We start from the raw sequence: 23,286 nt of genomic DNA, 5'->3' as shown, positions 1-23,286 counted from the left end.
GACCTGGCACACAGCCAGGGCTCAGCCTAGGTGTCAGCTGTGGGCAAGGCTGGGGGCCACAAGCACCACCAGTGCAGCCCACCTGGCCTTCTGCCCCCTTGGCTAGCTTGCCAGCCCCCACCCCTCTGCAGGCGGCACGCTCACTTCCTCATGCTCTGGAAGGCTCGTGGAGAGATGACAAAGGTGACACCAACTTGCTTCTCCAGGGTGCCTTGGGAGAAGGTGGGACCATGACCAGAGAGAACCAGACATATGGCCTCACGCCCCTGGCAAGACTCGGGCCCCCCATGCCCGCGAAGCTGGCCTTCCCTGGCACCGCCCATGCAGCGCTCTCTATGCCATGCAAAGCCGGGCCAGCAAGCGGGCCCGCCCGGAGGAGCGGAGTGCTGGCCAGCTTACGATCTCGCGGTGAGCCATGAGCACGGCAAAGTTGGTGAGGTGGCTGCAGGCACACATGGTATGGGTCTTGTTGGACTCCACCAGGCGGCAGCCCTGGGTTGACCAGTAGCCCAGCATGGAACGCTCCGAGTAGTTCCAGAAGGAGCAGTTAGCATTGAAGTGGTTCTTGGCCTGTTGTGTGGTGGTGGCCGGGGGGTCAGATCCAGGGAGTCCCACTCCAGCCCCCACACCCAGCTACGGGGACAGGGGCAATCACAAGAGAAGTGCCTGGGGCTTCGGGCTCCAGGCGACAGTCTAAGATCTCTGGGGATAAATGGCCCAAACTGCTGGATGAGGGCTGGGAGGCTGGTGCCCCAGGGAGGAGTTGTAACTTGCTCTTGGGGTGGGTGAACACACAGTGGGGGTGGGGTACAGAGCCTGGGAAAATGGAGGATGCTGGGACCCTCACAGAGGGAGGGGCACTTCAGCTCACCTCTAGGTGGGCCACGGTGAAGACGACAGGGTCCATGAGGAAGACGCGGCTGGACTCCTTGTTGATGGATGCTGCGATGACCTGCGAGTTCACCACCAGGGAGGCGCCGCCCGGGCCCCCAGTGCCTGCTTCGCCCGCCAGCTTCACCGTGGCGTTCTCGGTGGACAGGAAGAGGCCCAGGTTGTTGTAGAGGATGAAGACAACTTTGACCACTCCTGGGGGAGGACAGGCACGGCAGGGTGCCATCAGCCCCTGACTGGTGCAGCTCCAGCCATACTAGCCATACTTCGGGACTTCCAAAGCCAGGCTGTAGCCCAGGCAAGCGGGGCTTTGGTAGCCTTTCCACGGGAACACTGTTCAGTTGTAGGCATTTCCAATGGCAGGGCAGTGGACCAGGACACACACGGCTGGGTCCCTGGCCCACCTCTCACTTGCCGTGTGACCTTGGGCAATTCCCTAACCTTTCAGAGCCTTAGTCTCAAATGGAACAATCCTCCCTGAGCTATGAGGATCATCTGCTACTGCCCAGGAGTGAGCCCCAAATACTCCTAAGTGGCTTAGGTTCTGTGGGGCTTTGGCGGGGGGTGGGGTCCCCATGAACCCCTTGGTATGTTACACTAACTTGAGTGGAGCTATGGCTCTGTGTGTTGAGACCCATAGGTCTGTGTGTTGTTATGGGTCCCGATCTCTTCTCAGATTCTTCAACCTGATAAAAATTAAGAACTGCCATTCTCTATAAGAGGAGCAGAGATGCCTGCACAGGACCCACGCACTGACCGTTGCGGCTGTTCTGCTTGATGGTGTTGGCGGACAGCTGGATCGAGTTCTCGCTCGGGTACTCCTGGGGGAACACCAGCTCCTGCACTTGGCCCTCCGTGTTCAGAACTGTGACCTCTAGGACTGTGGGGACAGGGAATGGCAGGGTACACATGGTTGGGGTCTGTCCATAGTCCAGGAGCCCGGGCTACATGGTCCCCAGCCTGGGCAGGCCCCCCTGTTCAATATTTGTGTCCAGACCTGCCCCACCATGACTGTGGCACTCACCCACATTCTGCTTGGCGGCCAAGAAGCGGGCAGGTTCCCTGACGTTGTCAGCCAGCAGGAAGGCACCCTCCTCTAGCACGTCCAGGAGCATGGTGGCCGTGTGCACCTGCTCTGTGGCATTCATGTCCTTCCAGGACTCAAGAGCCTCCGGCCGCAGCAGGTTGTCCACTGTCTCCACCACAGCCTGCAAGGTTGGGGGGCAGTACTGTGATTGCCCCTAATCCTCCAGTTCCTCATGCTGGGGTCTGTGTCTCGTCCTAACCTCCACTCCCAGTGCCCCCGGCGCCTGCACAGGAGCAGCGAGGGCTGTGCCATGCCCCTTGGCCGGCAGAAGCCCCTGGGCCTCACCTTGATGTAGTCCTTGCAGGTTCTCTCTCGCTTGTGCATCTACAGGAAGAGATGGAGGTGCTGTCAGGCCTGGCCTCCCAGCCCCACTCCTCCAACCCTGACACTCACGTTTGGGCCTTGGGGAGCTTGCTCTTTTGCCTCTGCTACTGACCTGGGGCTAGGCCATGAGCAAGAGCCACTCCTAAGGGATCTCCCACCCCCAGGACCATGCAGGGCAGTCCATAAGGGAGACCTAGTAGGCCTGGGGTCCATCCTTCCTCTCTGATCACCATGGGTGGCAGCTCTGTGGTACCAGGCTAGGTATTTCCTAAGTGCCCAAGGCAGTGCCCCCTGCCCCCTTGGCCCTGCTGCCAGGCCCACCTTGTTGTAGTTCTTGCCAGCTGACTCGCGCTCGATGGGCCTCAGGGCCTGCAGCTGGGCATCCAGGATGTCCAGCAGTTGCTCCATCAGCTTCACAGAGGAGGACACATCACCCGCATAGATAGAGCCCCGGGTGTGGCGGGCCAGCTCGCTGGCAATATTGGCTGCATTCTCCCCGCTCTTGATCTGCGTGAGGCGGGAGTGTCAGCCCCTGCGCTCTGTCAGGGACCATCTGGCTTCCCACGCAGTCCCTCCTCACAGACCCAGCCTGCTGAGCCCCTCTCATCCCTCTCTCTGCTGCCCCTTCTCCCTGTCTGCCCTCTCCCTCCCCATCTCTCTCTGCTCCCTCTGTAGGCTCAGGAGTGGACCCCACAGTCCTGCCTCCCAGAACTGCTGGCCCCGGTTTGTCTCGCCAGTTGTTCACTGTCCCCACTGTGCCCAAGGCCTGCTGTGTGAGCACACGGCCTGCCTGGGAGGGGCAGCTGCTGCTGGTACCTTCTGGGCCACCTGGTTGACCCAGGGGGAGGTGCAGTTGCTGAGGTCAGGGCCCCGGGGGTTCCAGAGCCCCAGGGCTGGTAGACACTGGAAGGAGGCAATTCCTGTAAGGACAGACAGAAACAGAGAAGGGAGCCACAGGGAAGGAGAGGAGAATGGGCCAAAGCAGGGAGAAAGGAGATGACAAAGAGGGATGAGTGGGTGAGGGGAACACGGAAGACCAGATATGAAGTGGGCCAGTCAAGAGAAGTGTCACTCTAAGGTGACATAAGCTACCCCTACTTCCCCTCCCTCTTGGCTCCCCTTCCATCTTTGCCTACCATGTTTGGAACCTTCTATCAAGGCCCACCTCGGAAGCCCCACCACTTCCCCCATGAAGCCTCTTCTGATCCTCCCCTCAGATCCCTGGAGCGTGTGGGCGCGGCCCCACCCCCTCGTCACTTCAGCTGCTCTCTGTCTTGTCACCAGCTGCTCCTAGGCCTGTTCCATTTCAGCCTAAGCCCAGGACCCAAGTCATCTCCTATGGGCTCCCTGCAGGGTCCACCCAAGGTTCTGCATACAGCAGGTGCTTAGTATTGTAGGCAGGGAACAGGGTAGCGAGGGGGCAGTGTCTGAGCTGCTGCTGCGTTCTAGGAGCTCTCTTGGGCTCTGAGGCTCCAGCTGCAGACATCAGATGTGACCCCGCATAAAGCCCACATTGGCAAGAGATGGACAAGGTAAGTGCATCTATGCTAAGCTGAGCGATTGGGCATATCCCCTGTCCCTTCCCTGGCCAGACCAGCAGTAGCCATTCCCCAAGCCAGCTGCGGTGGAGGTAACTTTGGCTTCAGTACTCACCTCGAGTCCCCTTGGGGCAGGGCCTCTCCACCAGCATGCCCTGCTGGGTAGCTGGCCACTGGACCCGCCGCACCTCTCGAGGTTCACAGAAGAGCTCTGGGGACACATGCAGATTGGGGGCTGGGGGCCGCCGGGTGCTGGGGGCTGGGGCAGTGGCTGGAGGTAGGTCAGGTCCCAGCTGGTTGATGGCACCCACGGGGTGTGTGGTGAGAGGTGCCCGGCGGAGTGGGGTGGTGGCTGCGGGCGAGGCCGTACTGGTCAGGGGTGTGGGCCGGGCAGTGGTGGTTGTGCTGAGCGGTGGGGAAGTGGCTGGGCCTAGAAGGGAGAGAAGATACGAGATAGGGTTACTCCTCTGCTTGAGGCGCTGCCGTAGTGTGTCTGGGCACGCAGTCCCTGGCATCTTAGCGTCTCTGTCGCCTACTCAAGTAAAAAGATACCCTGGTCTGCACTGGGTCTGGGATACCTCCCTTGGCCTCTCTGCCCACAGAGGGCCCTCGTACCCCTGGGACCATCTAAAGCATCAAAAGGTGGTAAGTTTACTCATTCATACTCTTGAGATCTAAGAAAGCAACCACAGAGGCCAGGAAGGAGGTGTCTGGGTGCTGCTGAACACAGCCACCTCCCATCTTCATTCCACCCTCTGGTCTCTCTTACCTGGCCACGTCCCTCTGGGGAACCTCAGTTCCTCCTTTTGGGTTAGACCCAGCTCCCTGGAGCTGAGGGGCTGCTCTGAGCTGGATTAGGGCAGCTGAGGGGGCTGTAGAGGGACCCCCCCCACCAGTTCTAGTCAACATCAGCAGCTCAGCTTTGTTCTGTTTTACTGATGTTGGGCTTCCACTCAAGGTTTTGGTTGAAGGGGTTCCAGGGCTCAAAGTGTACAGGTCTCTGGGAGATATAGTGCAGCTTAGATAGGAGCCCAGTGTCCTGGGTCCAAATCCTCAAATAAGTAAGCTAATTCCCCAGCCATCCAGTGCTGGGTTTCCTCATCTGTAAAACGGGGACAATAACAACCCTGTACCTGTCTCATGGAAGATCAGAGGAGTCAACTGTGAAGCCTTTAGGACAGCCTCTGTCACGTTGCCATTATGTGACTGACCTCCATCCAGGGCCTCCCCAAACCCACCTCCAGAGGTCAGAGTGCACTCCTCACCCTGGGACCAAGGTTGGGGGTGGGGTGTTGGAAGCAAACTGGAGCGGTCCTCACCGGCACTGGGGTCAGGTGGCCCGAACTCCAGGCTATAGCGCACCACGAAGTAGTTGTTCCAGACATAGAGCTGGTTGTCGCGGGGGTTATAGTCGACAGAAGAGACGAACTGGTAGGGGTTGGGGAAGGCCAGGCTGACGGGCTCCTCACGGTTGGCGTTGGTGTTGAAGGCATAGTCCACGCGGTTGCCGGCCGCCTCGCTGTCATCGTCCACATACACGGAGCGCAGCACATAGAGGACGCCGCACACCATGAAGGCGTTGGACGCCGAGCGCTTGTCGTAGCCGGTCTCCCATGTGCCCTCGAAGCGCAGCGTGTAGGGGTTGAGCTGGCTCACCACCAGCCGCCCGTTGTTGCCCTCGGTAGCGTAGATGACCCACAGCCCGTTCTCATCCACGGCCAGGTCAATGTCAGTCTTGCCCCCCCAGCGGTAGGGGGAGGTATCATGGTAATTGGCCGTGTTGATGACCGTCTCCCCACTCTTGATGCGCGTGCGCAGATCGTACTTGACGATATTGCGCGTGCGTTCCTTGTTGTAGAAGACCGCGCCGTCATAGACCACAAAGCCCGTGCCATCCACGCGGTTGGGCAGGCGGTAGGTGGTAGTGTGGCGCGCCGCCACGTAGTCCTCCCACGAGGCGTACTCGGTCAGCGTGTCCGTGCGGTAGGGGATCCAGGGCATGACGTAGATGCGGTCACCCGCTTGCAGTGGGTCTTTGCACCATGCTCCAGACTGGTGCTCCGACTCGTGCGTTGAGGTGGGCTCCAGCACCTTCTGCAGGGTCCCTGGGCACACGAAGACTGGGCCAGGCGGGTGGGCGGGGCGGACATGGGGAGAGGAGGAGCAGAGGCGAGGGAGGGGGAGAGAGAGAGGCAAGTTGGTCACGAGGCCAGAGGGGAGCCAAGCTGTCCCCTCCTGCTGCTGCAGTCACGGTTGCTTGGTAGGGCTGGTGATGGGAAGGGGGTTTCCGGGCTGGGACCCCTGCCCCGCCCAGCTGCCCCTCTCCCTGGAGATGTCAACCCTGGAGGCCATTAAGAGCAGGGTTAGTGGTGGGAGGTGGTGCCCCTCTTTCCTTCCCTGGCTGCTAGAGACCCCACAGGCTGGGGATAAGGGGTTTGGCAAGAGCCATCCCAGAGACGTTCTCATGTGCCTAAAGCGGGGGGGTGGAAAAGATTTCCTCACTGCAGCCACTGGTGATTTTGAGGTTCCAGGGACTCAGAGCCCTGCCCCTTCACCATCGTCTGCGCCCCCTATGGAAGAGCTAGGGTCAAGGGTCCCATCCTTCACCAACCACACCAGGACACATTTTTTTTTTTAAACTCCATTTTCTTCCTCCTGCAAAAATTGCAAGGTAGAATGATGTTTCCGTACTCATTGTGGGTGGGCGTCAGGAGTGCACTCCTATTCCAGGGTGGGAGAGGCACCCCCACACCCAGTAGCCATGAAATCAGTAGCTGAGGAAGGGTTTTTGGAAAAGTCTGGCCCCTCCTGAGGGTGCCCAGCCCTGCCCCCAGCCGGCAGGGTCTCTCATGGGGTTTATTCAGCAGCAGACACTGACACTGGTGCACAGGGGTTGTGGGGAGGACATGGGGAGGGGTAGGACTCCCAGGAGAGTTGGGGAGGGGGAAGGAGAGCTGTGTGGAGGGAAGAGAGACAAGGTGGGGGAGGGGGCCTCCTCGAGGTCCTGGCTCCAAGGGAGTCACGCTGGAGAGCACCTGGGAAGAAAGGGTTAGTGCTGGCGAGGAGAGAGGGGGGTGAGCAGAGAATTCACTCCAAGGCCCAGGCCCGACTGAGGGTCCCTTGGGGGGGCAGTCCCAGGTCCAGCTCACAGGGGGCAAGGGAGGGAACCAGGTGCTAGGATAAAGACCCAGCCCGCCCCCAACAGGCCCCCCCACCTCCCCTGTCCCGACCCCGATTTACCTGCAACCATCCCCGGCTCGGGAGGAGGGACCAAGGCAGCGCTGATGTCAGAAAGGTGGGGGGCCCCCGCCCCACCCCCCCATTCCCTGAAAAGGAGGAAAACCTCAACTGCATCTCGTTGGCCGCCAATGGCCTGCCCACCCTTGCCCAGTCATGTCCCAGTGCCACCTACTCCTGGCCTCCCCTTACTGACCCAGTGGGGGTCTGGACTTTCAGTCAGTGTGACCAGGCTCCCCTGTTCCTCCCACGGTGGTGGCATCCCTCCATCCAGGATGGCTGGGGCCTCCCTCTCACCTCCCTGCTAGCAGAACCCACAGACAGGCCAGGGTGAGAGTCTGCAGTGAATTCTCTGCTCCTGCTTGGCCTGTCATCAAAGCAGCTGGCCCCAAGGGGATAACAAGGGCCAGGACTTGGCACCGACTTGGGGGGCGGGTAGCCCCAGTGGCTAGAGGGGCCGGGACAGGAACCACTCCTCATTCCCTCACTTTCAGCCTCACTCTTCAGCAGGCTTTGGTGGGTGGGTGGGGATATCCAGCCCTCCCTTCGCAGCATAAGGGACAGTTTGACCCCAGGGTCTCGAGGCACAAAGCAGCCAGGGGCATGCTCTGTTTTAGGAAGAAGAGGGGAGCCTGGGGCACAGAGGTGGGCAGGAACCAGAAGGATCCTGGCCTGAGCTCTGGGGCTCCACCATCTCACTGTCCCCAGTGCCGTGAGGGGTTGACCTGCACTCTCCGTCCAGCACACCTGGCCTCTGCCCTTTCCTCCTGTGCCTGGGTCTCCCCTCTCCCCAAGCCGAGCCCCCCTGCCAGCTTTGTGACGCCTGAGCAGATGTGTTTGTGTGTGTAAGGGGGGCAGTGGGAGGTCTCAGAACCTGGCCTGGTTGGAAGGGCATGGAGGAGGAAAATGTGGTTAGAGATTACCCTGGGGAAAGGGGAGAAGGTGAGGAAGGGTCTGCTTGGGGCCTTAGCCAGCAAGGACCCCTCCCCAGCACCAAGCTTCCAATACCTCCTATTCCCTCCCACCCACCCCTTGAAGAGAAAAGATCCCAGGCTGCCGTATCCAAACCACCACCGGGCCTGCAAGAAGAGTGTCTGGTGCTGGGTGGGAGAGACTCCAGGAGAGAGAGAGGTGGGGAGAGTGGAGGGGTGCAGTGAGGGGCAGGGTGGTGGGCTGGCTGCCCAGGCATCTATGAGATGGGGGAGGGGAAAGGGGAGGGGAGCAGCTCGGAGGGACCCCGCCCCACCTCCCTCAAAGGGGATGCTCCATAGACCACCGTAATTTCAAGGCAAAAGTGATCCTGAAAGGTCATCTCTTCCAGCCCTGACCCCTGCCTCAGAGCTGTCAATTTCCCAAAACTTTCAGGGGAGGAAGTGACCATCCCCAACATCCAAGTCCTCCAAGCCTTTCGGCTGCAGCTCCGCACACCATGGAGGGCTTCCCTCCTCTGCTGAAAGTTTAACCTGCGGCGGCAAGAAATTACGGTGCTCATGGAAGTCCCCAGACCCAGCCTGTACCTCCCCCGCCCCCCTCTCCCTGGTCCTCTAACCACAACAGCCCAGAAGAAACCCTGACTGCAGCTTCGCAAGTATTTCAGAACCAGAGAAAATGCTCCCCCGCCCGTCGCTCCCCCCACCGTGAGGCCCGCCCCCGCCCCCTTGCCCCGATTTGGCAGGCTGCCCTCCCAGGGCTGGGGACAGCTTACACCCCTCCCCAGGGCTGGGCCCCCAGCTGGTGGAGGACAGGGGTTGGGGGTGGGGGAAACTGGTGCTCCGTGCTCCAAAACAGCTCTGGGCCTTGGAAACGCCAAACCAGAAGGAACTTAAGCCACCAGGAGCCAGAGAGAGAGAGAGAGAGAGAGGAGGAATCTGCTCCCCAAAAGGAAAACAAAGGTGTCCCCTCCACCCTGCCTCCCCAGAACCAGACACATGTTACAAAAGTTGGGGCAGGAAGAAGAGAGGAGAGAGACGGCTCACCCAGTGCCCTCCGCCCCCAATCGGGAGCCAGGGAAGGGGGTCCCTCCCTCCCCACCCGCCCTGGATGCTTACACACTTCTCCTGAAGGAGGCAAAAGAAGTATGAGAGAAGGCCAGGTACCCCCGCAAGGGCGAGGGACTAGGAATGAGGAGGGACAGGGAGAGAGAAAAAGAGAGAGAGAGACAGAAGGTCCTGCCCGAGCTCAGAGAAGAGCTTCCTCAGGTGTCTGGAGGGTGGAGTTGCCTGGCCGAACCAGGGCTGGCCCCACTGGGGGGGACACCGGGGTAGGGGATAGCGACTGGACCAAGTTGGGGGTGGAGGAGAAGAAGGGGCCGGAGGGGAGGGCGGGTCACATAAGTATGGTACAGGTAAAACAAAGTCTGAGTTAGGGGTTAGCATTGGTAACAGTGCGTTTACCTTTCTGCTCCACTTCTACTTTAAGCATCGGAAGAGAGAGAGAAAACAAATTGAAAAAAAAATGTGCAAGAAAAAAAGAGAAAAAAAAGATTAAATTGCTTTTGTTTCTTTTCTGGCAACACGCCCCCTTTTCTTTTCTTTCCTCATTCCTGGTTCCCCACACCCCGAAGGTAGCATCAGCCCCCACCCCCAAGTCCTTTCCTCCAGGGAGGGTGTCGGGGAGACAGTCACAGGGAGGGGGAGACACATGGGAGGACAGAGACCAAGAGAGACACGGGGTGGTGGGGAGAGGGAGGTTGGGGTGTGCAGGCAGGTGGACAGAGCCCTCATATGGGAAGGGGCACCCTCAGTGCAGCAGGGGCTGAGGAGAGGGGAGCCCCAGCTGGGAGGCGGCTCTGCTTAGTGGGGGCACCAGGGAGGGATGGGGGGGTGGAGGAACCACTTGGATCCCTTCCAGCCCTGCCTGCTGCCCTCCTAGAACCAGGGGCCCAGGGGAGGGGGTTCAGTGCCTCCTTAGGCCTGGTAACCCGAGCTTCAAGAGCACACTGAACTACTACTCCCCTTTCTGCGCTGGCCTTGCAAGAGTCCAGCTGAGTTTCCCCAAACCCCCAGAACCCAAAAATAGCCAACACAGAGAGAGGGTGGCAGCGTCAGACATGGAATGACGGAGAGGCAGACAGGCAGCGCCCCCTGGGCCTCAAAGAGCCCAGTGGGGGTGACAGAGGCAGAGAGGGAAGAGGCTGGGGTAGGGGACATCACAGATGGGGCAGGACAGCAGGTGGGGGCACAGACACGCTCCCCCGCTCCCCCGGGGCAAGCCCAAGGCTTAGTTTCTCTGCCCAGTTTTCCCCCTGGGGGCCCAGGAGCTGGGAGTTCCCCAGCCCGCTGCTGGGGTGGGCGGGCGGCACCTGGGGGAGGAAGGGGGCACGGTTAGACTGTGCTCAGCTGCAAGGCAAATCCAGCGTTAGTCGGGCCTGTCCGGTGTGTGTGGTGGTGGGGTGGTCCCACACACCCACAGCTCCCTTCCCACGGCAGGCCCTGCACCCACCCCTGACCAGCACTGGGGTCACCCCAGCCTCTGAAGCCCAGGGCAAGATGGCTGCCCAGGCTGCTCCCCCTCCAGGCTCTGTGTTCCTGGCCCCTCAGGAACCTCTGACCAGGGCCTTGCTCTCTGGAGGGGCAGTGTTTGGCTTCCTTCCCAGCGCCTCATCCAGGGCCTGGTACACAGGAGGTGCTCAGCGAAACGTTTGGGGCCCCTGTTCTGTGGCGTGGCTTCCATCACCTTTGTAACTCCAACCCTCTTCTTCTGGGGCCAGGAGCTAGCTCAGACACCCTAACACATCCTCCGTGTATGTGACAGTGTGTATGTGTGTCCCCTGTCTCCCCAGGGCTCAGGGTAGCTCTCTTCCACCAGACTGGGGGCTGTGCATCCCCTGGACTGTCCTGCCCTCCATCCCCTGAGCCCTCCTAGTCTCTGTGGGCCGTGACCCCCAGCCCACACTAGGAGGTTCAGCTCCAGGAGCTTTCTAAGCCGCTCTCCTCCCCACACCCTCTAACTTTCCTGCTTCTTTACCTGCATGGTAGCCACTTGCTTTGGACGCCACTTGGACCAGGGGACTTTTTTCCTGCCCTTTATCTTACCTGCCTCGGGAGAAATTGGGTGTGTCATCTGTTACTAGTTTTATTTTTGATTACCAATAGCAATGATAATAATTGGTAGAAATCATGACTGCCAAGTGCTGTGCTTACTAGGTGCCAGGACCACTATAGGCACCTCCTGGGCAGCCTTTCGAGAACCTTGTCAATAGGTGAAGAAGCAGGATCAGTGAAGTGAAGCGACAAGGCTGAGGCCGCACAGCTGGCAAAGGCGGGCACTGCTCCCTTCACACCTGTGGCTGAGTGCACACAAGGGGCTTTCATCCACATTCTCTGAACTCTTGGCAGCATCCCAGGGAAGGCATCTGATTCCCTCCCACCATCACAGAGAAAGGTACAGACTCAGCCGGATGGAAAGGGCACCCAAACCATTACTGAGCACATCCTGAACCAGGCTTGGGTCTGGGCGCTGGGGGGTGAAGAGGAGGCTCTGCCCTGGGCTAGGCGCTTCACACACATGACCTCCTGGACTCTTGCCTCTTTCTGCAGCGGCGCAGAGAAATGAAGTCATTTGCTCAAGTTTAAGAGCCAGAAAATCTAAGAGCTGGGGCCGAGCCTTGAACCCAGCCTGATTCTTCCACTGTGCTAAGCTCCCCAACTCCTGCCCCGCTTCCCCGCTGCCCCAGCCGCGGGGGTGGGCAGTGTCCCCAGTGCTGTGGGGAGGCTTCAAGAATCAGATGGGCGGCCCCCTCAGGAAGTGGTTGGAGGTCTTGGTCGCTGAAAGGAAAGGGTGAGGAGTAAAAGAAGAAGGTTATGGAAGCACATAAGAGATCCTGTCTCCCCCAACACGTCCACGGTCACCTGCGCGGAGAAATCAAAGGTTGTGGGGGAAGGCAGGGGTGGGAGGGGAGAGGAGGGAGAGTCGCAGGGCCTCCTGCTCCCCCGCTCCTGCCCCCCACACTCAGACACCCTTGTGGCCCTGCCTCCTCCCCCCTCTGCCTGGAGGCCCTACCTCCAGGTTGGCTAGGAAGCTGGGGGGTGGAGAGGAGGGAATGGATGAGGGGAAAGGGAAGGAGGAGTGAGGGCCGGAAAGAAGGGCTGTGTTAAGGGTTGGGTGCTGAGGAGGAGAGACCCTGTCACTGTTTGCTCCCCTTGGCCAGGTGCAAGAATGGTAGGCCCCTGGCTCCCCGGATCACCTTCCTCAGGCTTCCTGGGTGCCACCCTCAGCCCAACATGGTGGCACTTCCTTTGCAGACAGGAAGTACTGCCGTGGTAATGGGCAAACAACCGGGAGTTAGAATCTGTGGAAGATGCCCCTAGCCCTTCACACCAGACCTGCCACTAGGCCTCAGAGGCTGGTGCACCGCGCTATGGGTATAGAGTTCAGCTGCCAGGACTGGGAAGGGGCAGGGGTAGGGGCATGTGAGGGGTGAGGGGGACATGGGAAAGGAAAGGGAGCTGAGAGGAAGTGGGGTGAGTGAGAGGAAAAAGCAGGCGTGTACGTGGGGGTCAGGAAGGGCAGGGATGTGAAAAGAGGAAGGTGGCAGAGGGGTTAGAAGGCGTCAAGGCCCAGGGAGAGGAGAGAGAGATGTAAGCGTGTCAAGTGGAGTACTTGGCCGTGGCCTTGAAGAGTGTAAGTAAGCCAAGTGCGTGTGAAGAAGCAGGGCGAGCCGGCCAGGGTGACGAGGGTTGGAGAAGGTGCCCTGTGGATGGGGACAGTCTTCGGGGGTGGGAGTGGGGCAGCAGCGGGTGGACGAGGGTGTCTGGGAGAAGAGAATGTGTAAGGGAGGGAGCAGGCCCAGCCGTCCCGTGGGCCTTGCCGCCCCCCTCCTTGGCCGTGTGTGTGTGTGTGTGTGTGTGTGTGTGTGTGTGTTTTCAAGGTGTCTCCTCCTCACTTGCTTCTGGGAGGGGGAAGGGCCCGTGTCCGCACGAGGAACAAGATGACTCACTGTAGGGGACACAGTCGTACTGCACCTCCAGGTACTTGTAGGTCCCAGGACAGGGGTCAGGAAAGGCGTCGGAGCCGGCGACCACCACGCACTGGGTGCGGTTGTTACACCTGTGGAGGAGAGAAAGGCAGCTGGGAAAAGACAGGCCTGGAACCGGGGGGGGCAACTCCAGGGTCAGGAAAGGAGCGGACACCCCCAAAACTGAGAAGGAACCTGGAGATCACACCAGGGGCCTTGGGTGGCTGTTGTTTTCTGTTCCCTGCCTGCTCTCTATTGCCAGACAAGATTCTTCTGTTTCCAGCCTTGGCACGGCATGAAGTTCAGGGTGGGGCCAGAGGCGTCGCCCCAGAAACTGCTTCCCATAAACTGCTTCCTCAGCTACCCTTCCTTCAGCACTTTCATCCTATCTGAGTGTCACCAGTGCCATTAGGTCCTTGTGATTCTTCCTCAGTTGACCGTAAAACCCCTCCTTTGTTCATGGAAGGGTAAGATGTGAAGCTACACATGCGAGCTGGTGTCTTTGCAAACATGCTATTGATGAAAGGCTCACAGCGTTTGCCTGTGTCCCCCTCAGACCTCGTCTTGACATGCCCCACCCTCTGGACAGCGCTGCTGTGAGGCTCTGCATCCTCGATTCCCCACGGGGACACCCTCGAGTCCCTGTCAACTTCTCAGGAAGCTGGCTAACACATAAAGGAAGGCCCTCTTCTTCTTCTTCCTTTTAAAAAAATTTTTTTGTGGGGGTAGGGAATTAGGTTGGTTGCTTGGTTTGTTTAAAGGAGGTACTGGGGCTTGAACCCAGGACTTCGTGCATGCTACCCATGCACTCTACCACTGAGCTACACCCTCCCTGCAGAGAGGCCTTCTTAATGATAACAAAAAGATGTTTCTTCTCTGCTATCTGTTTCCACGATCAAGGTCTGTTTGCTGGAGCAGGCTGGGCAGGACAGCAACCTGACTAGGGGTGTGTACAAAGCAGTTTGGGGGAGCTTCCCAACAGCTACAGGGCAGAAGGGGCTGCTGTGTCTTCTCTTCAATCCTGTCCTTAACCAGTGAGTACTTAACTCATACCCACTCATCTCAACCCCTTCTTTAAAAATATAACACTGATCTCAAAAGGTTAAACAAAGAGATAGTTACCTATGACCCAACCATGACATCCCTAGTTATAGTCCCCAAAGCACTGAAAACAGGTGCTCAAAATGACTTTTCATAGCAGCATCATTCACACAATCACCAAAAGGAGCAGACAACCCAGATGTCCATCGATGGATGAGTAGATAAACAAAACACAGGACATCCACGCAACAGAATATTATTTGGCCATAAAAAGGAAGGAAGCTCTAACACAACGTGGCTGAGCCTTGAAAACATCACACTCAGTGAAAGAAGCCAGACACAAAGGCCACATGTTTCATGATTCTATTTATATGAAATGTCCAAAACAGGCAAGTCCAGAGACAGAAAGTAGATTAGTGGTTGCCAGGGACTAGGGGTGGGGGGGGTGGCCAATGGAATGGGGAGTGACGGCTGAGGGCAACAGAGTTTCCTTTTGAGGTGATGAAAATGTTCTGGAAGGTTGCACGACATTGTGACCATAACTAACGCCACTGAATTGTTCGCTTTTAAACGGTGGATTTTCTGTTATGTGAATTTCACCCTAACTTAAGGATGAAAACAAAGCCCAAGCCACAAAAACTCTGGCCTTTTAGCGGGAGATGGCACGTCCCAGCCTCCGCTGAGGCTGGAAGGGCACGTAGACTGAGTCCTGGCCCGGGAGGCGGGAGCTGTGCTGCTGAGATGGACAGAAGTGGGTGCTGAGGGTCTTTTCAACTCTGATCTTGTGGAGGTCTCTGTATTTATTCTGGGGTGTCTCTGAGTAGTGGAGATGCACCCTTAACTAATATAAAGAGCCTTTGGGTTTATGACAGGGGTGCAGCAGCCCATCACGTTCCCTCAGCCCTCGACAGTGACCATAGTGCTCAGTGTCCCCCCTCTGGAACTGAGAACCCAGGCGCATCAGGACCGAGCCAGTCGCTGTGCTGGGCACTTGGGGAGACCACGGACTGTGAGCCCCGTGCTGACCAAAGCGGCCAGGGAGAACCTAGAAAGGCAGGAGGGAGGTGGAAAAGATTCTGGTCTGGGACCGTCCCTGCAAGGGTGGCGGGAGACAGGAAGTGAGGAAGAGGGACAAGACTGCTGGAGGGCAATGGCCGTCTGAGAGAGGCACGGTGGGAGGGAGGCGACGAGGCGGCTCTGGCCCACCCCTTTGAGCCGCCTGACCGTGCCCAGGCCCGCCCAAAACTCTTGGGAAGCTTTCACCGACCCCACCAAGTGACATAGCCTAGAATCCCCAAGGAGCTGCAGAGCTGGCGCAGGCCTCCTTCCCCTTTCCACCTCTATGCTCAGGGTCCTGGAGTGAACCCGGAACTCTCTCAGGCATTTAGCAAAACTGCAGGGAGCACCTGCGGTGTAGCTGGCTGTGGACATAGCAGTGACAGGCAAAACTCCCTTTCCCTGCGGGGCTGACAGCCCAGTGAAGGAGGACATAAAATAGACATGATAAAGAGGCAAAATATCCAACAGAACTGTGCATGGAAGTCAGGACCAGGAGAGAGAATGCAGGGAAGAGGCTGGGAACTGGGAGGCTGTGATGTTACAAGGTGGTCAGGCAGTCCTCTCTGAGAGGTTAGGTAAAAAGAAATCCCTCAGTAAGGGTAGGGAGGAGCCAGGCGGGTGTTGGGGAACAGCATTCCAGGCAGGGGGAACAGCCGGTGCAAAGGCCTAGAGGGAGCCCTTGGTGGAAGATGCCTGACGTGTGTCAGGTAACTGAAGCCCAGTGAGTGAGGAGGAGCGTGAGGAGGTGAGAGCCGGGAGAGGATAGGGCAGAGTGTGCAGGGTCTTGTGGGCCTGGGGGAGGACTCAGGCTTCTGCTCTGAGTGAGGTGGGAGCCTAGGAGGGCTCTGGGGTGAGGAGGGACAGGCCCTGACTTGGTGCTCACAGGCGCCCCCTGGTGGCTATGAGGGGAACAGACCACAATAGGCAAGAAAGGGCAAGGAGACGCGGCGGAAGATACTGCAGCAGCCTGGGGGGCTTGGCAGTGGAAGCAGTGGTCAAATCTGGGTATAACTTGCAGGAAGAGCTGACCAGCTCCAGGTGGTCTGGCTGTGAGAGAGGCTTCTGCAGCTTTGCACACGCAGTGCCTCTGCCTGGCATCCCCCTTACAGACACGCAGAGAAGCAGTCTCACACCACCTCGCTCCCTCACGTTCTCACGCGTTCTCTCAGACACCCAAAAGCACATACACTTCTGTCACCTGTGTTCAGATGTCACCGCCTCAGGGAAGTCTGACCAGACGTCCAGGCTGTCCCTTCAGCTCCCATGACACCTCACTCTGTCCTGCCATGGCTTTTACTCTGCAAGCCCCCAGTTAATCTTGGCGTGAGCTTCTGGAGGTGATGGGCTCTTGGTGGGGGCAGGGGGTACAGGCTGAGAGGTGATAGGCTGGTGGGGGGATGAGCAGGGTCCTACCTGCTGTTTGCACAGGACCCAGCACCTAGTGGTTGCTCAGGAAACACACGCTGAATGCGTAAAAGGAAGACTGAAGGTGAACGAGGTGCGCTGGCCAGTGGGTCACGTGGAGGACATGTACTTTACTCAGGGACCCCAGGGACTGCTGCCACCCCTTCTCCTGGGAGACCCGCGGGGTGGGGCCCCTCACCTCTGCGACATGATCTTGAAGGCGTCCGGCAGGTAGCACTGCACGTTCTCCATCTGGAAAGGGTCGGCGTCGCAGATCTTGTCATCGGTGCGGCCATAGTTGGCGTTCTCCACCATGATGACGTCGCTGCCCGGGCACCGCAGTTCGATGGGGTAGCCTTCACATGCCAGCTCCCGGCGCATCAGCCCGAATGGGAGCCCGGCCCGGCTCAGGCCTGAGGGCAGGAGAGGAGGGAGTCACACCTGGGCCGGGAGGGGAGGGTAGACCCTGCCGAAGAAGTGCCACCTCCAGCCTGACTGTATCACGATGCGAGCTGTATGAATTTCAGCTTATTCATCTGCAAAATGGGCTTCTAAGGGTGCCCACCTGTGTAGTAAGGCCATTAACTGGGCCCAAAGAGAGTCTGGCCCAGGCCTCAGCTCCTGGGAGGTGCCGCCTAAGCCCCTGGAGTGTCTTTGCTTACCTGGGGGCTTTGAGCCATGCCGGACAGTGTGTTACAGGTTGAATTCTGTCTTCCCTCCCTCTCAAAATTCATATGCTGAAACCAAGTTCCAACCCCTAGAACCTCAGAACATGACTGCATTTGGTGATAGGGTCTTTACAGAGGTAATCAGGTTAAATTGAGGCCATTAAGGTGGGCCCTAATCCAATATGAACGGTGTCCTTGGAAACAGAGGAAATTTGGACCCTGAGGGACGCCCAGTAGGAAGACGATGTGGAGACAGGGAGAAGACAGCCGCCTACAAACCAAGGAGAGGGGCCTGGAACAGACCGTTCCCTTGTGGTCCTCGGAAGGAACCGAGCCTGCTGACACCCTGACCTTGGACTTCTAGCTTCTAGAACAGGGAGGGAATACTTTTCTGTTGCTTAAGTCCCCAGCTCTGTGGTACTTTGTTACAGGAGCCCTAGGAAACCCATACAGTAACAGTGTGGTTTCCGCTGGCTTCTGGAGGGGCTGGAGACCGAGGCCAGCCCGTGGGTGGACAGCCCGGTCTACGTGACTGAGCCCCAGTGAAGACTCTAGACACCAAGGCTCAGGGGAGCTTCCCGCATTGGCAGGCAGTACAACGTGCACGCTGTCACTTGTCGCTGCCAGGAGAGTTCCCGCTGTCCGCGACTGCACTGGGGGGGGGACAAGCAGAAGCCCCATGCGTGGAACTTTCCTGAATGCTGCCCCATGCGCCTTTTCTCTTGGCTGATCTTAATCTGTGTCTGTTCACCGCCATAAACTGTAACCACGAGTATAATGGTGTTTCTGAACTCTGTGAATCCTTCAGGCAAATCATCAAATCTGAGGGTGGTCTGGGGGATCCCCAAACTTGCAACTGATATCAGAAGGGAGGGTAGCCTGGGGCCCTTCCCCAGCTTCACACTGCCCCATGCAAGGAGCAGAGGGGGCAGAGGGGATGTGCTCATTTTCTGGAAGAAACCACAGAGCCTGGTATTGCCACTTCCCAGCTGACAGGCCAGGTGTGTCCTTTGGGCCAGGGCTTCTCACGCATGGTGTGGCCTGAAAATCAGCAGTACCAGCATCCCGTTCAGAATGCAGATTCTGTGTCCCCTGACCCAGGCCTGCTGACTCAGCATCTGGGGGATGAAACCAGGACCCTTCAACGCGCCCACCAGCGATTCTGCTACACACTGTAGTTTGGACGGCCACTGACGGAACCTCACCAGGCCTCAGTTTCCAGATCTATAAAATGGATCACCATAGCCCAGTGCTGTCCTAAGAGGATGCTGTGCTAGAAAAATTGTTTTTTAATTTATTTTATTTTTTAAGACTTTTTTTGGGGGGGAGATAAGGTGATTTTTTAAAAAATTATGTATTTATTTATTTTAATGGAGGTGCTGGGGATTGAACCCGGGACCTTGTGCATGCTAAGCACACGCTCTACCACTGAGCTATAACTTCCCCATAGAAAATGATCTGAAGGAGGTACGGTGCCATGCACAGTGAGGGCGCCACAGGGAGGGGCCTCCTTGCTTTCACCTGGAAAACCTCCCACGGTTGCCCTGACAGTGAAAGAACATGCTATGGGCATGCCCAGTTCTCCGAGGGGTTGCACTGTGACATGTCAGTTCCCATCCTGTGCCATTCGGGGACTGAGAACTTGGATTCAGGAGCCAGGTGGTCGGGCTTTTAATCCCAGCTCGGCCACTCCCTGGCTGATAGCCTTGTACAGTCACTGATCACCTCTGGGCCCATTTCCTTCCCTAAGGAGCTGACAACTCCTACCTCGTAGACCCAAGCAGAGGGTGCAGTGCACCCGGTACATAGTGAGGCAACAGGCCGCTAATTACTGTTATCATTAAGATCATTAAGGCAGCTAGTCTCTGTCGGACAGGGCCGCCTCAGTCCATGCCTGCAGGGCGGCCACCTTCTTAGACACTGTTCCCAGCCAGACCTTGCAGGATGCCAGAGGGGAGTGGGGGTGCAGAGTGGCCCCGAGGCACCATTGTGGGGACTGTCACTTGCAGATGAAGAAAAGGTACCCCTGCATGATGGCAGCAGAGCCAAATGGGTCCCTTTTCTGAGATCTGGTCCCTCCAGTGCCGGCTGGGGGCCCAGAGGAGTTGGCAGCTAGGCCCTTGAGGTTTTTTGGGGTGAGCTGAGTCCCACTGGGGGGAAAGTTTTACATGTGTTCCTCTAGCTCCATCTGCTTCCACATCTAATTTTAGCCCTTTCTGGGCTTGGGAAGGAGGCTGGGTGTGGAGGGCTGGCTCAGATGGGTCTGGGGGTGGAAGCAGCCCATCCTGGCCCAGCTGGGGCTGTAGGGCAGGACCTGGATGGGTAGAGAAAACCGGTGCTCCAGGAGCAGAGGGTACCAGTTGGTTGGGGCAGTGCCAAGGCCCTGTGGCATGGCTGAACAACACCCCTACACCTCTGTGGCTTTCTGGAGCATGGGGCTATGTGAAGGGGCCCTGGGGGGCAGGGTCCACCACCAGTGCCCTCCAGATGGGCTGGGAGGGGCAGGCAGGGGGCACACCCAAGGCAAGGGCAAGGCCAATGGGCCTCTTCCCTCTGCCTCTCCTCTCGTCCTGCTCTGGCCCCTACCTGGGCCTACCATGGGGACTATAATTGAGTAATCGGCGAGGGTGGGCGGGCAGGCTTGGGGCACTAATTGTGGCGTGCACAGGATCCCGGGGCCGGCATAGGGCCGGGCCGGGTAATTAGTTGTTTTTAAATAAACGTCAGCGGGCATGCTTTAATTAAGCCTTCTTCCCAGCGAGAGCCTCGGAGATGTAATCACATGGAGAGAGACACACACAAGATAGAAGGCGTCTGCTCACCGGGAAGGCCTGTCCCGGTCCCAGAAGGCCACAGCCCAAATCCCCGGCTCCAGGAACCCCCATGGGATGACCCCTGGTGCTCTGGGTTGGGGGGTGGGGGGCTGATCCAGGGACCGCGTGGTGGTGCCGGGGGTGTAACCATCCAGTCTTCCTCTGGCCTGGTTCCGCCACCGTCCGGGCCCAGGTGGGGGCTGTAGCTCTTTAACAAGTGGTCGGGGGGTATTTCAGTGTTTGATCCGCCCTCCTGGGAGGGTTTTGGAGGCGCAGCCCGTCCCCAGCCCTAGCAGCACCTACCTTGGGTGGCCGAGGTGACCAGGACCGCAGTGATGCAGAGACTCCAGAGCACGGCAGCCAGGCGGGCCATGGCGGCGGCCAGCAGTGTGTTCCGGGCGCTCAGTGGCCTGTGCAGGGGGCCTCGCCCCGCATCACCAGGTGGGCACCACGACCTGGCCCACCAGCCTGGGGAGGACAAGGAAAGTGAGGTGGGAGCTGAGGGGGGCCTCCAGCAGACCCAGGAAGAGGGGTGTTTGGGCTGGTCCCCTCTCCTCCTGCTGGCTGCCGAAGGCTTCCATCCTGCAGTCCTGAGAGGGGCCAGTGGATGTAATTCCCTCAGGCCAGTTGTATCTGACAGAAGCCACACCCTGGGGGCACAGGCTGATCCCCCTCCAAGACCTCTGGCTCACACTGCCCACCCCCCATCCCCACTCCGGCAGACAGACCCACCCACCTGGGCACCTCAGGCAATACAGTATCTCCTAGAAGTACCTCCTGTGGTCTGGCGCCCCCCTCGGGTGACTCATCAGGGTGTCAGGGCTGTGAAGGACCCCCCTGCACCCAGGCAGGCCTCAAAACCCAATACATGGAGGACAATTCTCTGGAAGCCTCTTCCCCAGCCTGAAATTGAGACCCTGCGTCCTCACCCAGTGAGGCATCCAGGGTGGGGGACCCAGGCATCTTGGCCCCAGCTCGCAGTCTCCCGATCTTGGGCAGGAAGCCAGGTCCCCACCCCCAGCCCCCTGCTTCCTGTCTCTCTGGCTCTGGTAGCTCATTAGAATCCAGCTGGCTGGCGCCACAGATCGGGGACCAGGACAACCAAGTCCCCTCTTTCCTCTCAGGGGGACCATCGGGGTAAGCTGGAGACAGGCAGGTGGGGCGAGGGGCGGGTGCAGCCCCTGGGGAACCAGGGAGGGTGAAGGAGGGTGGGAGTTGCCGTCCTTCCCCGCTGTCTGTCTGTTCCCAGACATAGTGGCTCCGAGTGACAAAGCCTGGTTCTGAACTGTTTCCTCTCCCTCACAGCCTCTCCTTCCCTTCTCGTTCCCTCCATCTCCCCTGGATACTCTCAAGGCTGCAAGCCCAGATCTCTAATCTCGGACCTCTGCTTTGTCTACACTCGGGTTCTCCAAGGGTGGCACCAGCCTGGCCAGGAACTTGCTAGAAACACACATGCTCTGAGGAGGGCCAGCACCCTGTGTTTTAACCAGCCCTCCAGTGTGCGAACCCCCTGCTCTGTCCTCTCACCTTCACCCTAGCCTGTCCCACGGTCTTAACACCACAGACTGGCCAATACTTCCCAAATCTCAGTTTGGAATCTCTCAAAAGAACCCCAACTACTGTTTTTTCCCCCCAAATGAAAGCCTATCTATCAGCCCAGTTAGCTTCCTGACCCCACCTCTGCTCTAGCCACTCCTGCCTCCTGCTATTCCTCAACCCCACCAGGCCCTGCCCCAGGGCCTTTGCACTTGTTACTTCCTCCGCATGTATCTCCTGCCTGCTAGTTATTCGCATGGCTTCTCCCTCAGCTCCCTCACCTCCTTTAGGCCTTGGTTATAATGTAACTAGTAATCTCTTTTATGGAAGGGCCGCTGCACAGACAGGGATCATTGCATTGTTTTGCTCTCGACCCCATTCCCAGCTTCTTATAACAGATCTGACACAGAGCAATGAATGTTGAATGAATCTCATACCCTCAACTTAAGAATCCTCCTCAATTCCTCCCTCCTCTCTTCCCCTCCCATTCATAAGCCGCTCCATCAACAAGTCCCATGAGCTCTGCCTCCAGAGTATCTCTCCAACCTGCCCACTTCTAGCCCCCGGTGCCACCATCAGGACCAAGCCACCATCCTGCCACACCTGGATGCTTGTTTGGCCTCCTCCTCCCAGCCTCCCTGCCTCCACTCAGTGCTAAGGGATCACTTAATGATGTAGGTCTGAGTATTAACCTCCTCCTCTGCTCTCCCCTGAGGTCTCTGTTCCTCACCAGGGCCTAGAGGCCTCTGATTCCCTGGTGCCACGACCCTCTCCAACCTGCCCCTGTCCCGCTCCAAGAAGCTCCAGCTTCCTTCCAGCTCGAGCCTTTGCCTGGGCTGTGCTTCTACTTGGAATACTCTCCCGGCAACCCCGCATACCTGCAGCAGCTTCTCGCCACTCAGGGCTCAACACCAGGGCCACCCCAGTGGAGTGACCTACCCCCACCAGCCCGACCACTCCCGCCACCTCGCCCTTTAGCCCCATTTTTAATCCACGGCACCTGAAATTACCTTCTTCTATAAGCAGGTCATGTTGTCAGCCTCCCCCACTAGACTGTGAGCTCTTGAGGGCAAGGACTCAGCACAGGTTCTCAAGAAATAAAGATGTGAGCGGTCTGCCCACGGGGCAAGATCCACACCTCCAGGCCTGTCTCTTGAAATGGGAAGGTGGTTTCCCAGTGAGCCCTGCAGACCTGCTCCCGGACCCCACCTCGCAGCAGCAATCTGTGCCCCCTCTCACCACCTTCCCGCTTTCAGGAAACTACCTGCTCTGCTTCCTCAGCCCACAAGCATCTCTCATCTGTCGCAACCCTGCCCAGGTCAGGCCTTCGACAGTTTCAGTGCATTCCATGGGGTTTTATGAGTTTTCGTGGTGGTGGTGGTGGTGGTGGAGTTCTTCACCACTCATTTCTCCCCCTCCCTCATCTTCCAGCCATGGTCAGGCTCAGGGGAGGCACCGACCCTAGGCTGAAGGACACTCTCCCTTAGGGAGCTAAACTGGTTAGCATCTGGTGACTGCTGGAGAGACTGCCAGATGCCAGGGGCAGCCGGCCAATGTGGGTCTGGAGCCTGAGTCTGCCATTTCATGCCCAGTGACCCTGAGCTGGTTCTTTGCCCTGCCTCATCTCCGTTCCCTCGGGGACTCAAATCTGCAGGGTTCGGGAAAGGACAGCAGTCTGCACACACAGTAGGCCAGCACAGCATCGGACCCACTGGAGGGTGCTGTCACAGCA

General features: G+C 58.4%; 1 protein-coding gene across 2 annotated transcripts in view; it reads right to left on the bottom strand.

The window, feature by feature from the left end:
- The window catches only part of ADGRL1 (adhesion G protein-coupled receptor L1), a 43,713-nt gene that overhangs the window by 8,515 nt on the left and 11,912 nt on the right, over positions 1-23,286 (bottom strand). Inside the window, exons 2-13 of one of the 2 annotated variants that reach the window (XM_006206206.4) lie at positions 20,322-20,486; positions 16,737-16,950; positions 13,016-13,125; positions 5,160-5,960; positions 3,956-4,270; positions 3,119-3,222; positions 2,624-2,809; positions 2,264-2,302; positions 1,916-2,099; positions 1,649-1,771; positions 872-1,086; positions 400-570 (exon numbers count right to left, since the gene is read on the bottom strand). In XM_006206206.4, the coding sequence (XP_006206268.2) occupies positions 400-570; positions 872-1,086; positions 1,649-1,771; positions 1,916-2,099; positions 2,264-2,302; positions 2,624-2,809; positions 3,119-3,222; positions 3,956-4,270; positions 5,160-5,960; positions 13,016-13,125; positions 16,737-16,950; positions 20,322-20,391 (2,532 nt within the window). In that variant the 5' untranslated portion in view covers positions 20,392-20,486. Of the gene's footprint in view, positions 1-399; positions 571-871; positions 1,087-1,648; positions 1,772-1,915; positions 2,100-2,263; positions 2,303-2,623; positions 2,810-3,118; positions 3,223-3,955; positions 4,271-5,159; positions 5,961-7,080; positions 7,167-13,015; positions 13,126-16,736; positions 16,951-20,321; positions 20,487-23,286 lie in introns of those variants that run through there. The other variant, XM_015240979.3, reaches the window with a different exon arrangement.

Source organism: Vicugna pacos, chromosome 22 (assembly GCF_048564905.1).
Source record: "Vicugna pacos chromosome 22, VicPac4, whole genome shotgun sequence".
Taxonomy (NCBI): domain Eukaryota; kingdom Metazoa; phylum Chordata; class Mammalia; order Artiodactyla; family Camelidae; genus Vicugna; species Vicugna pacos.
The sequence above is the reverse complement of the archived record's forward strand: the minus strand, read 5'-3'. Positions and strand labels throughout refer to the sequence as shown.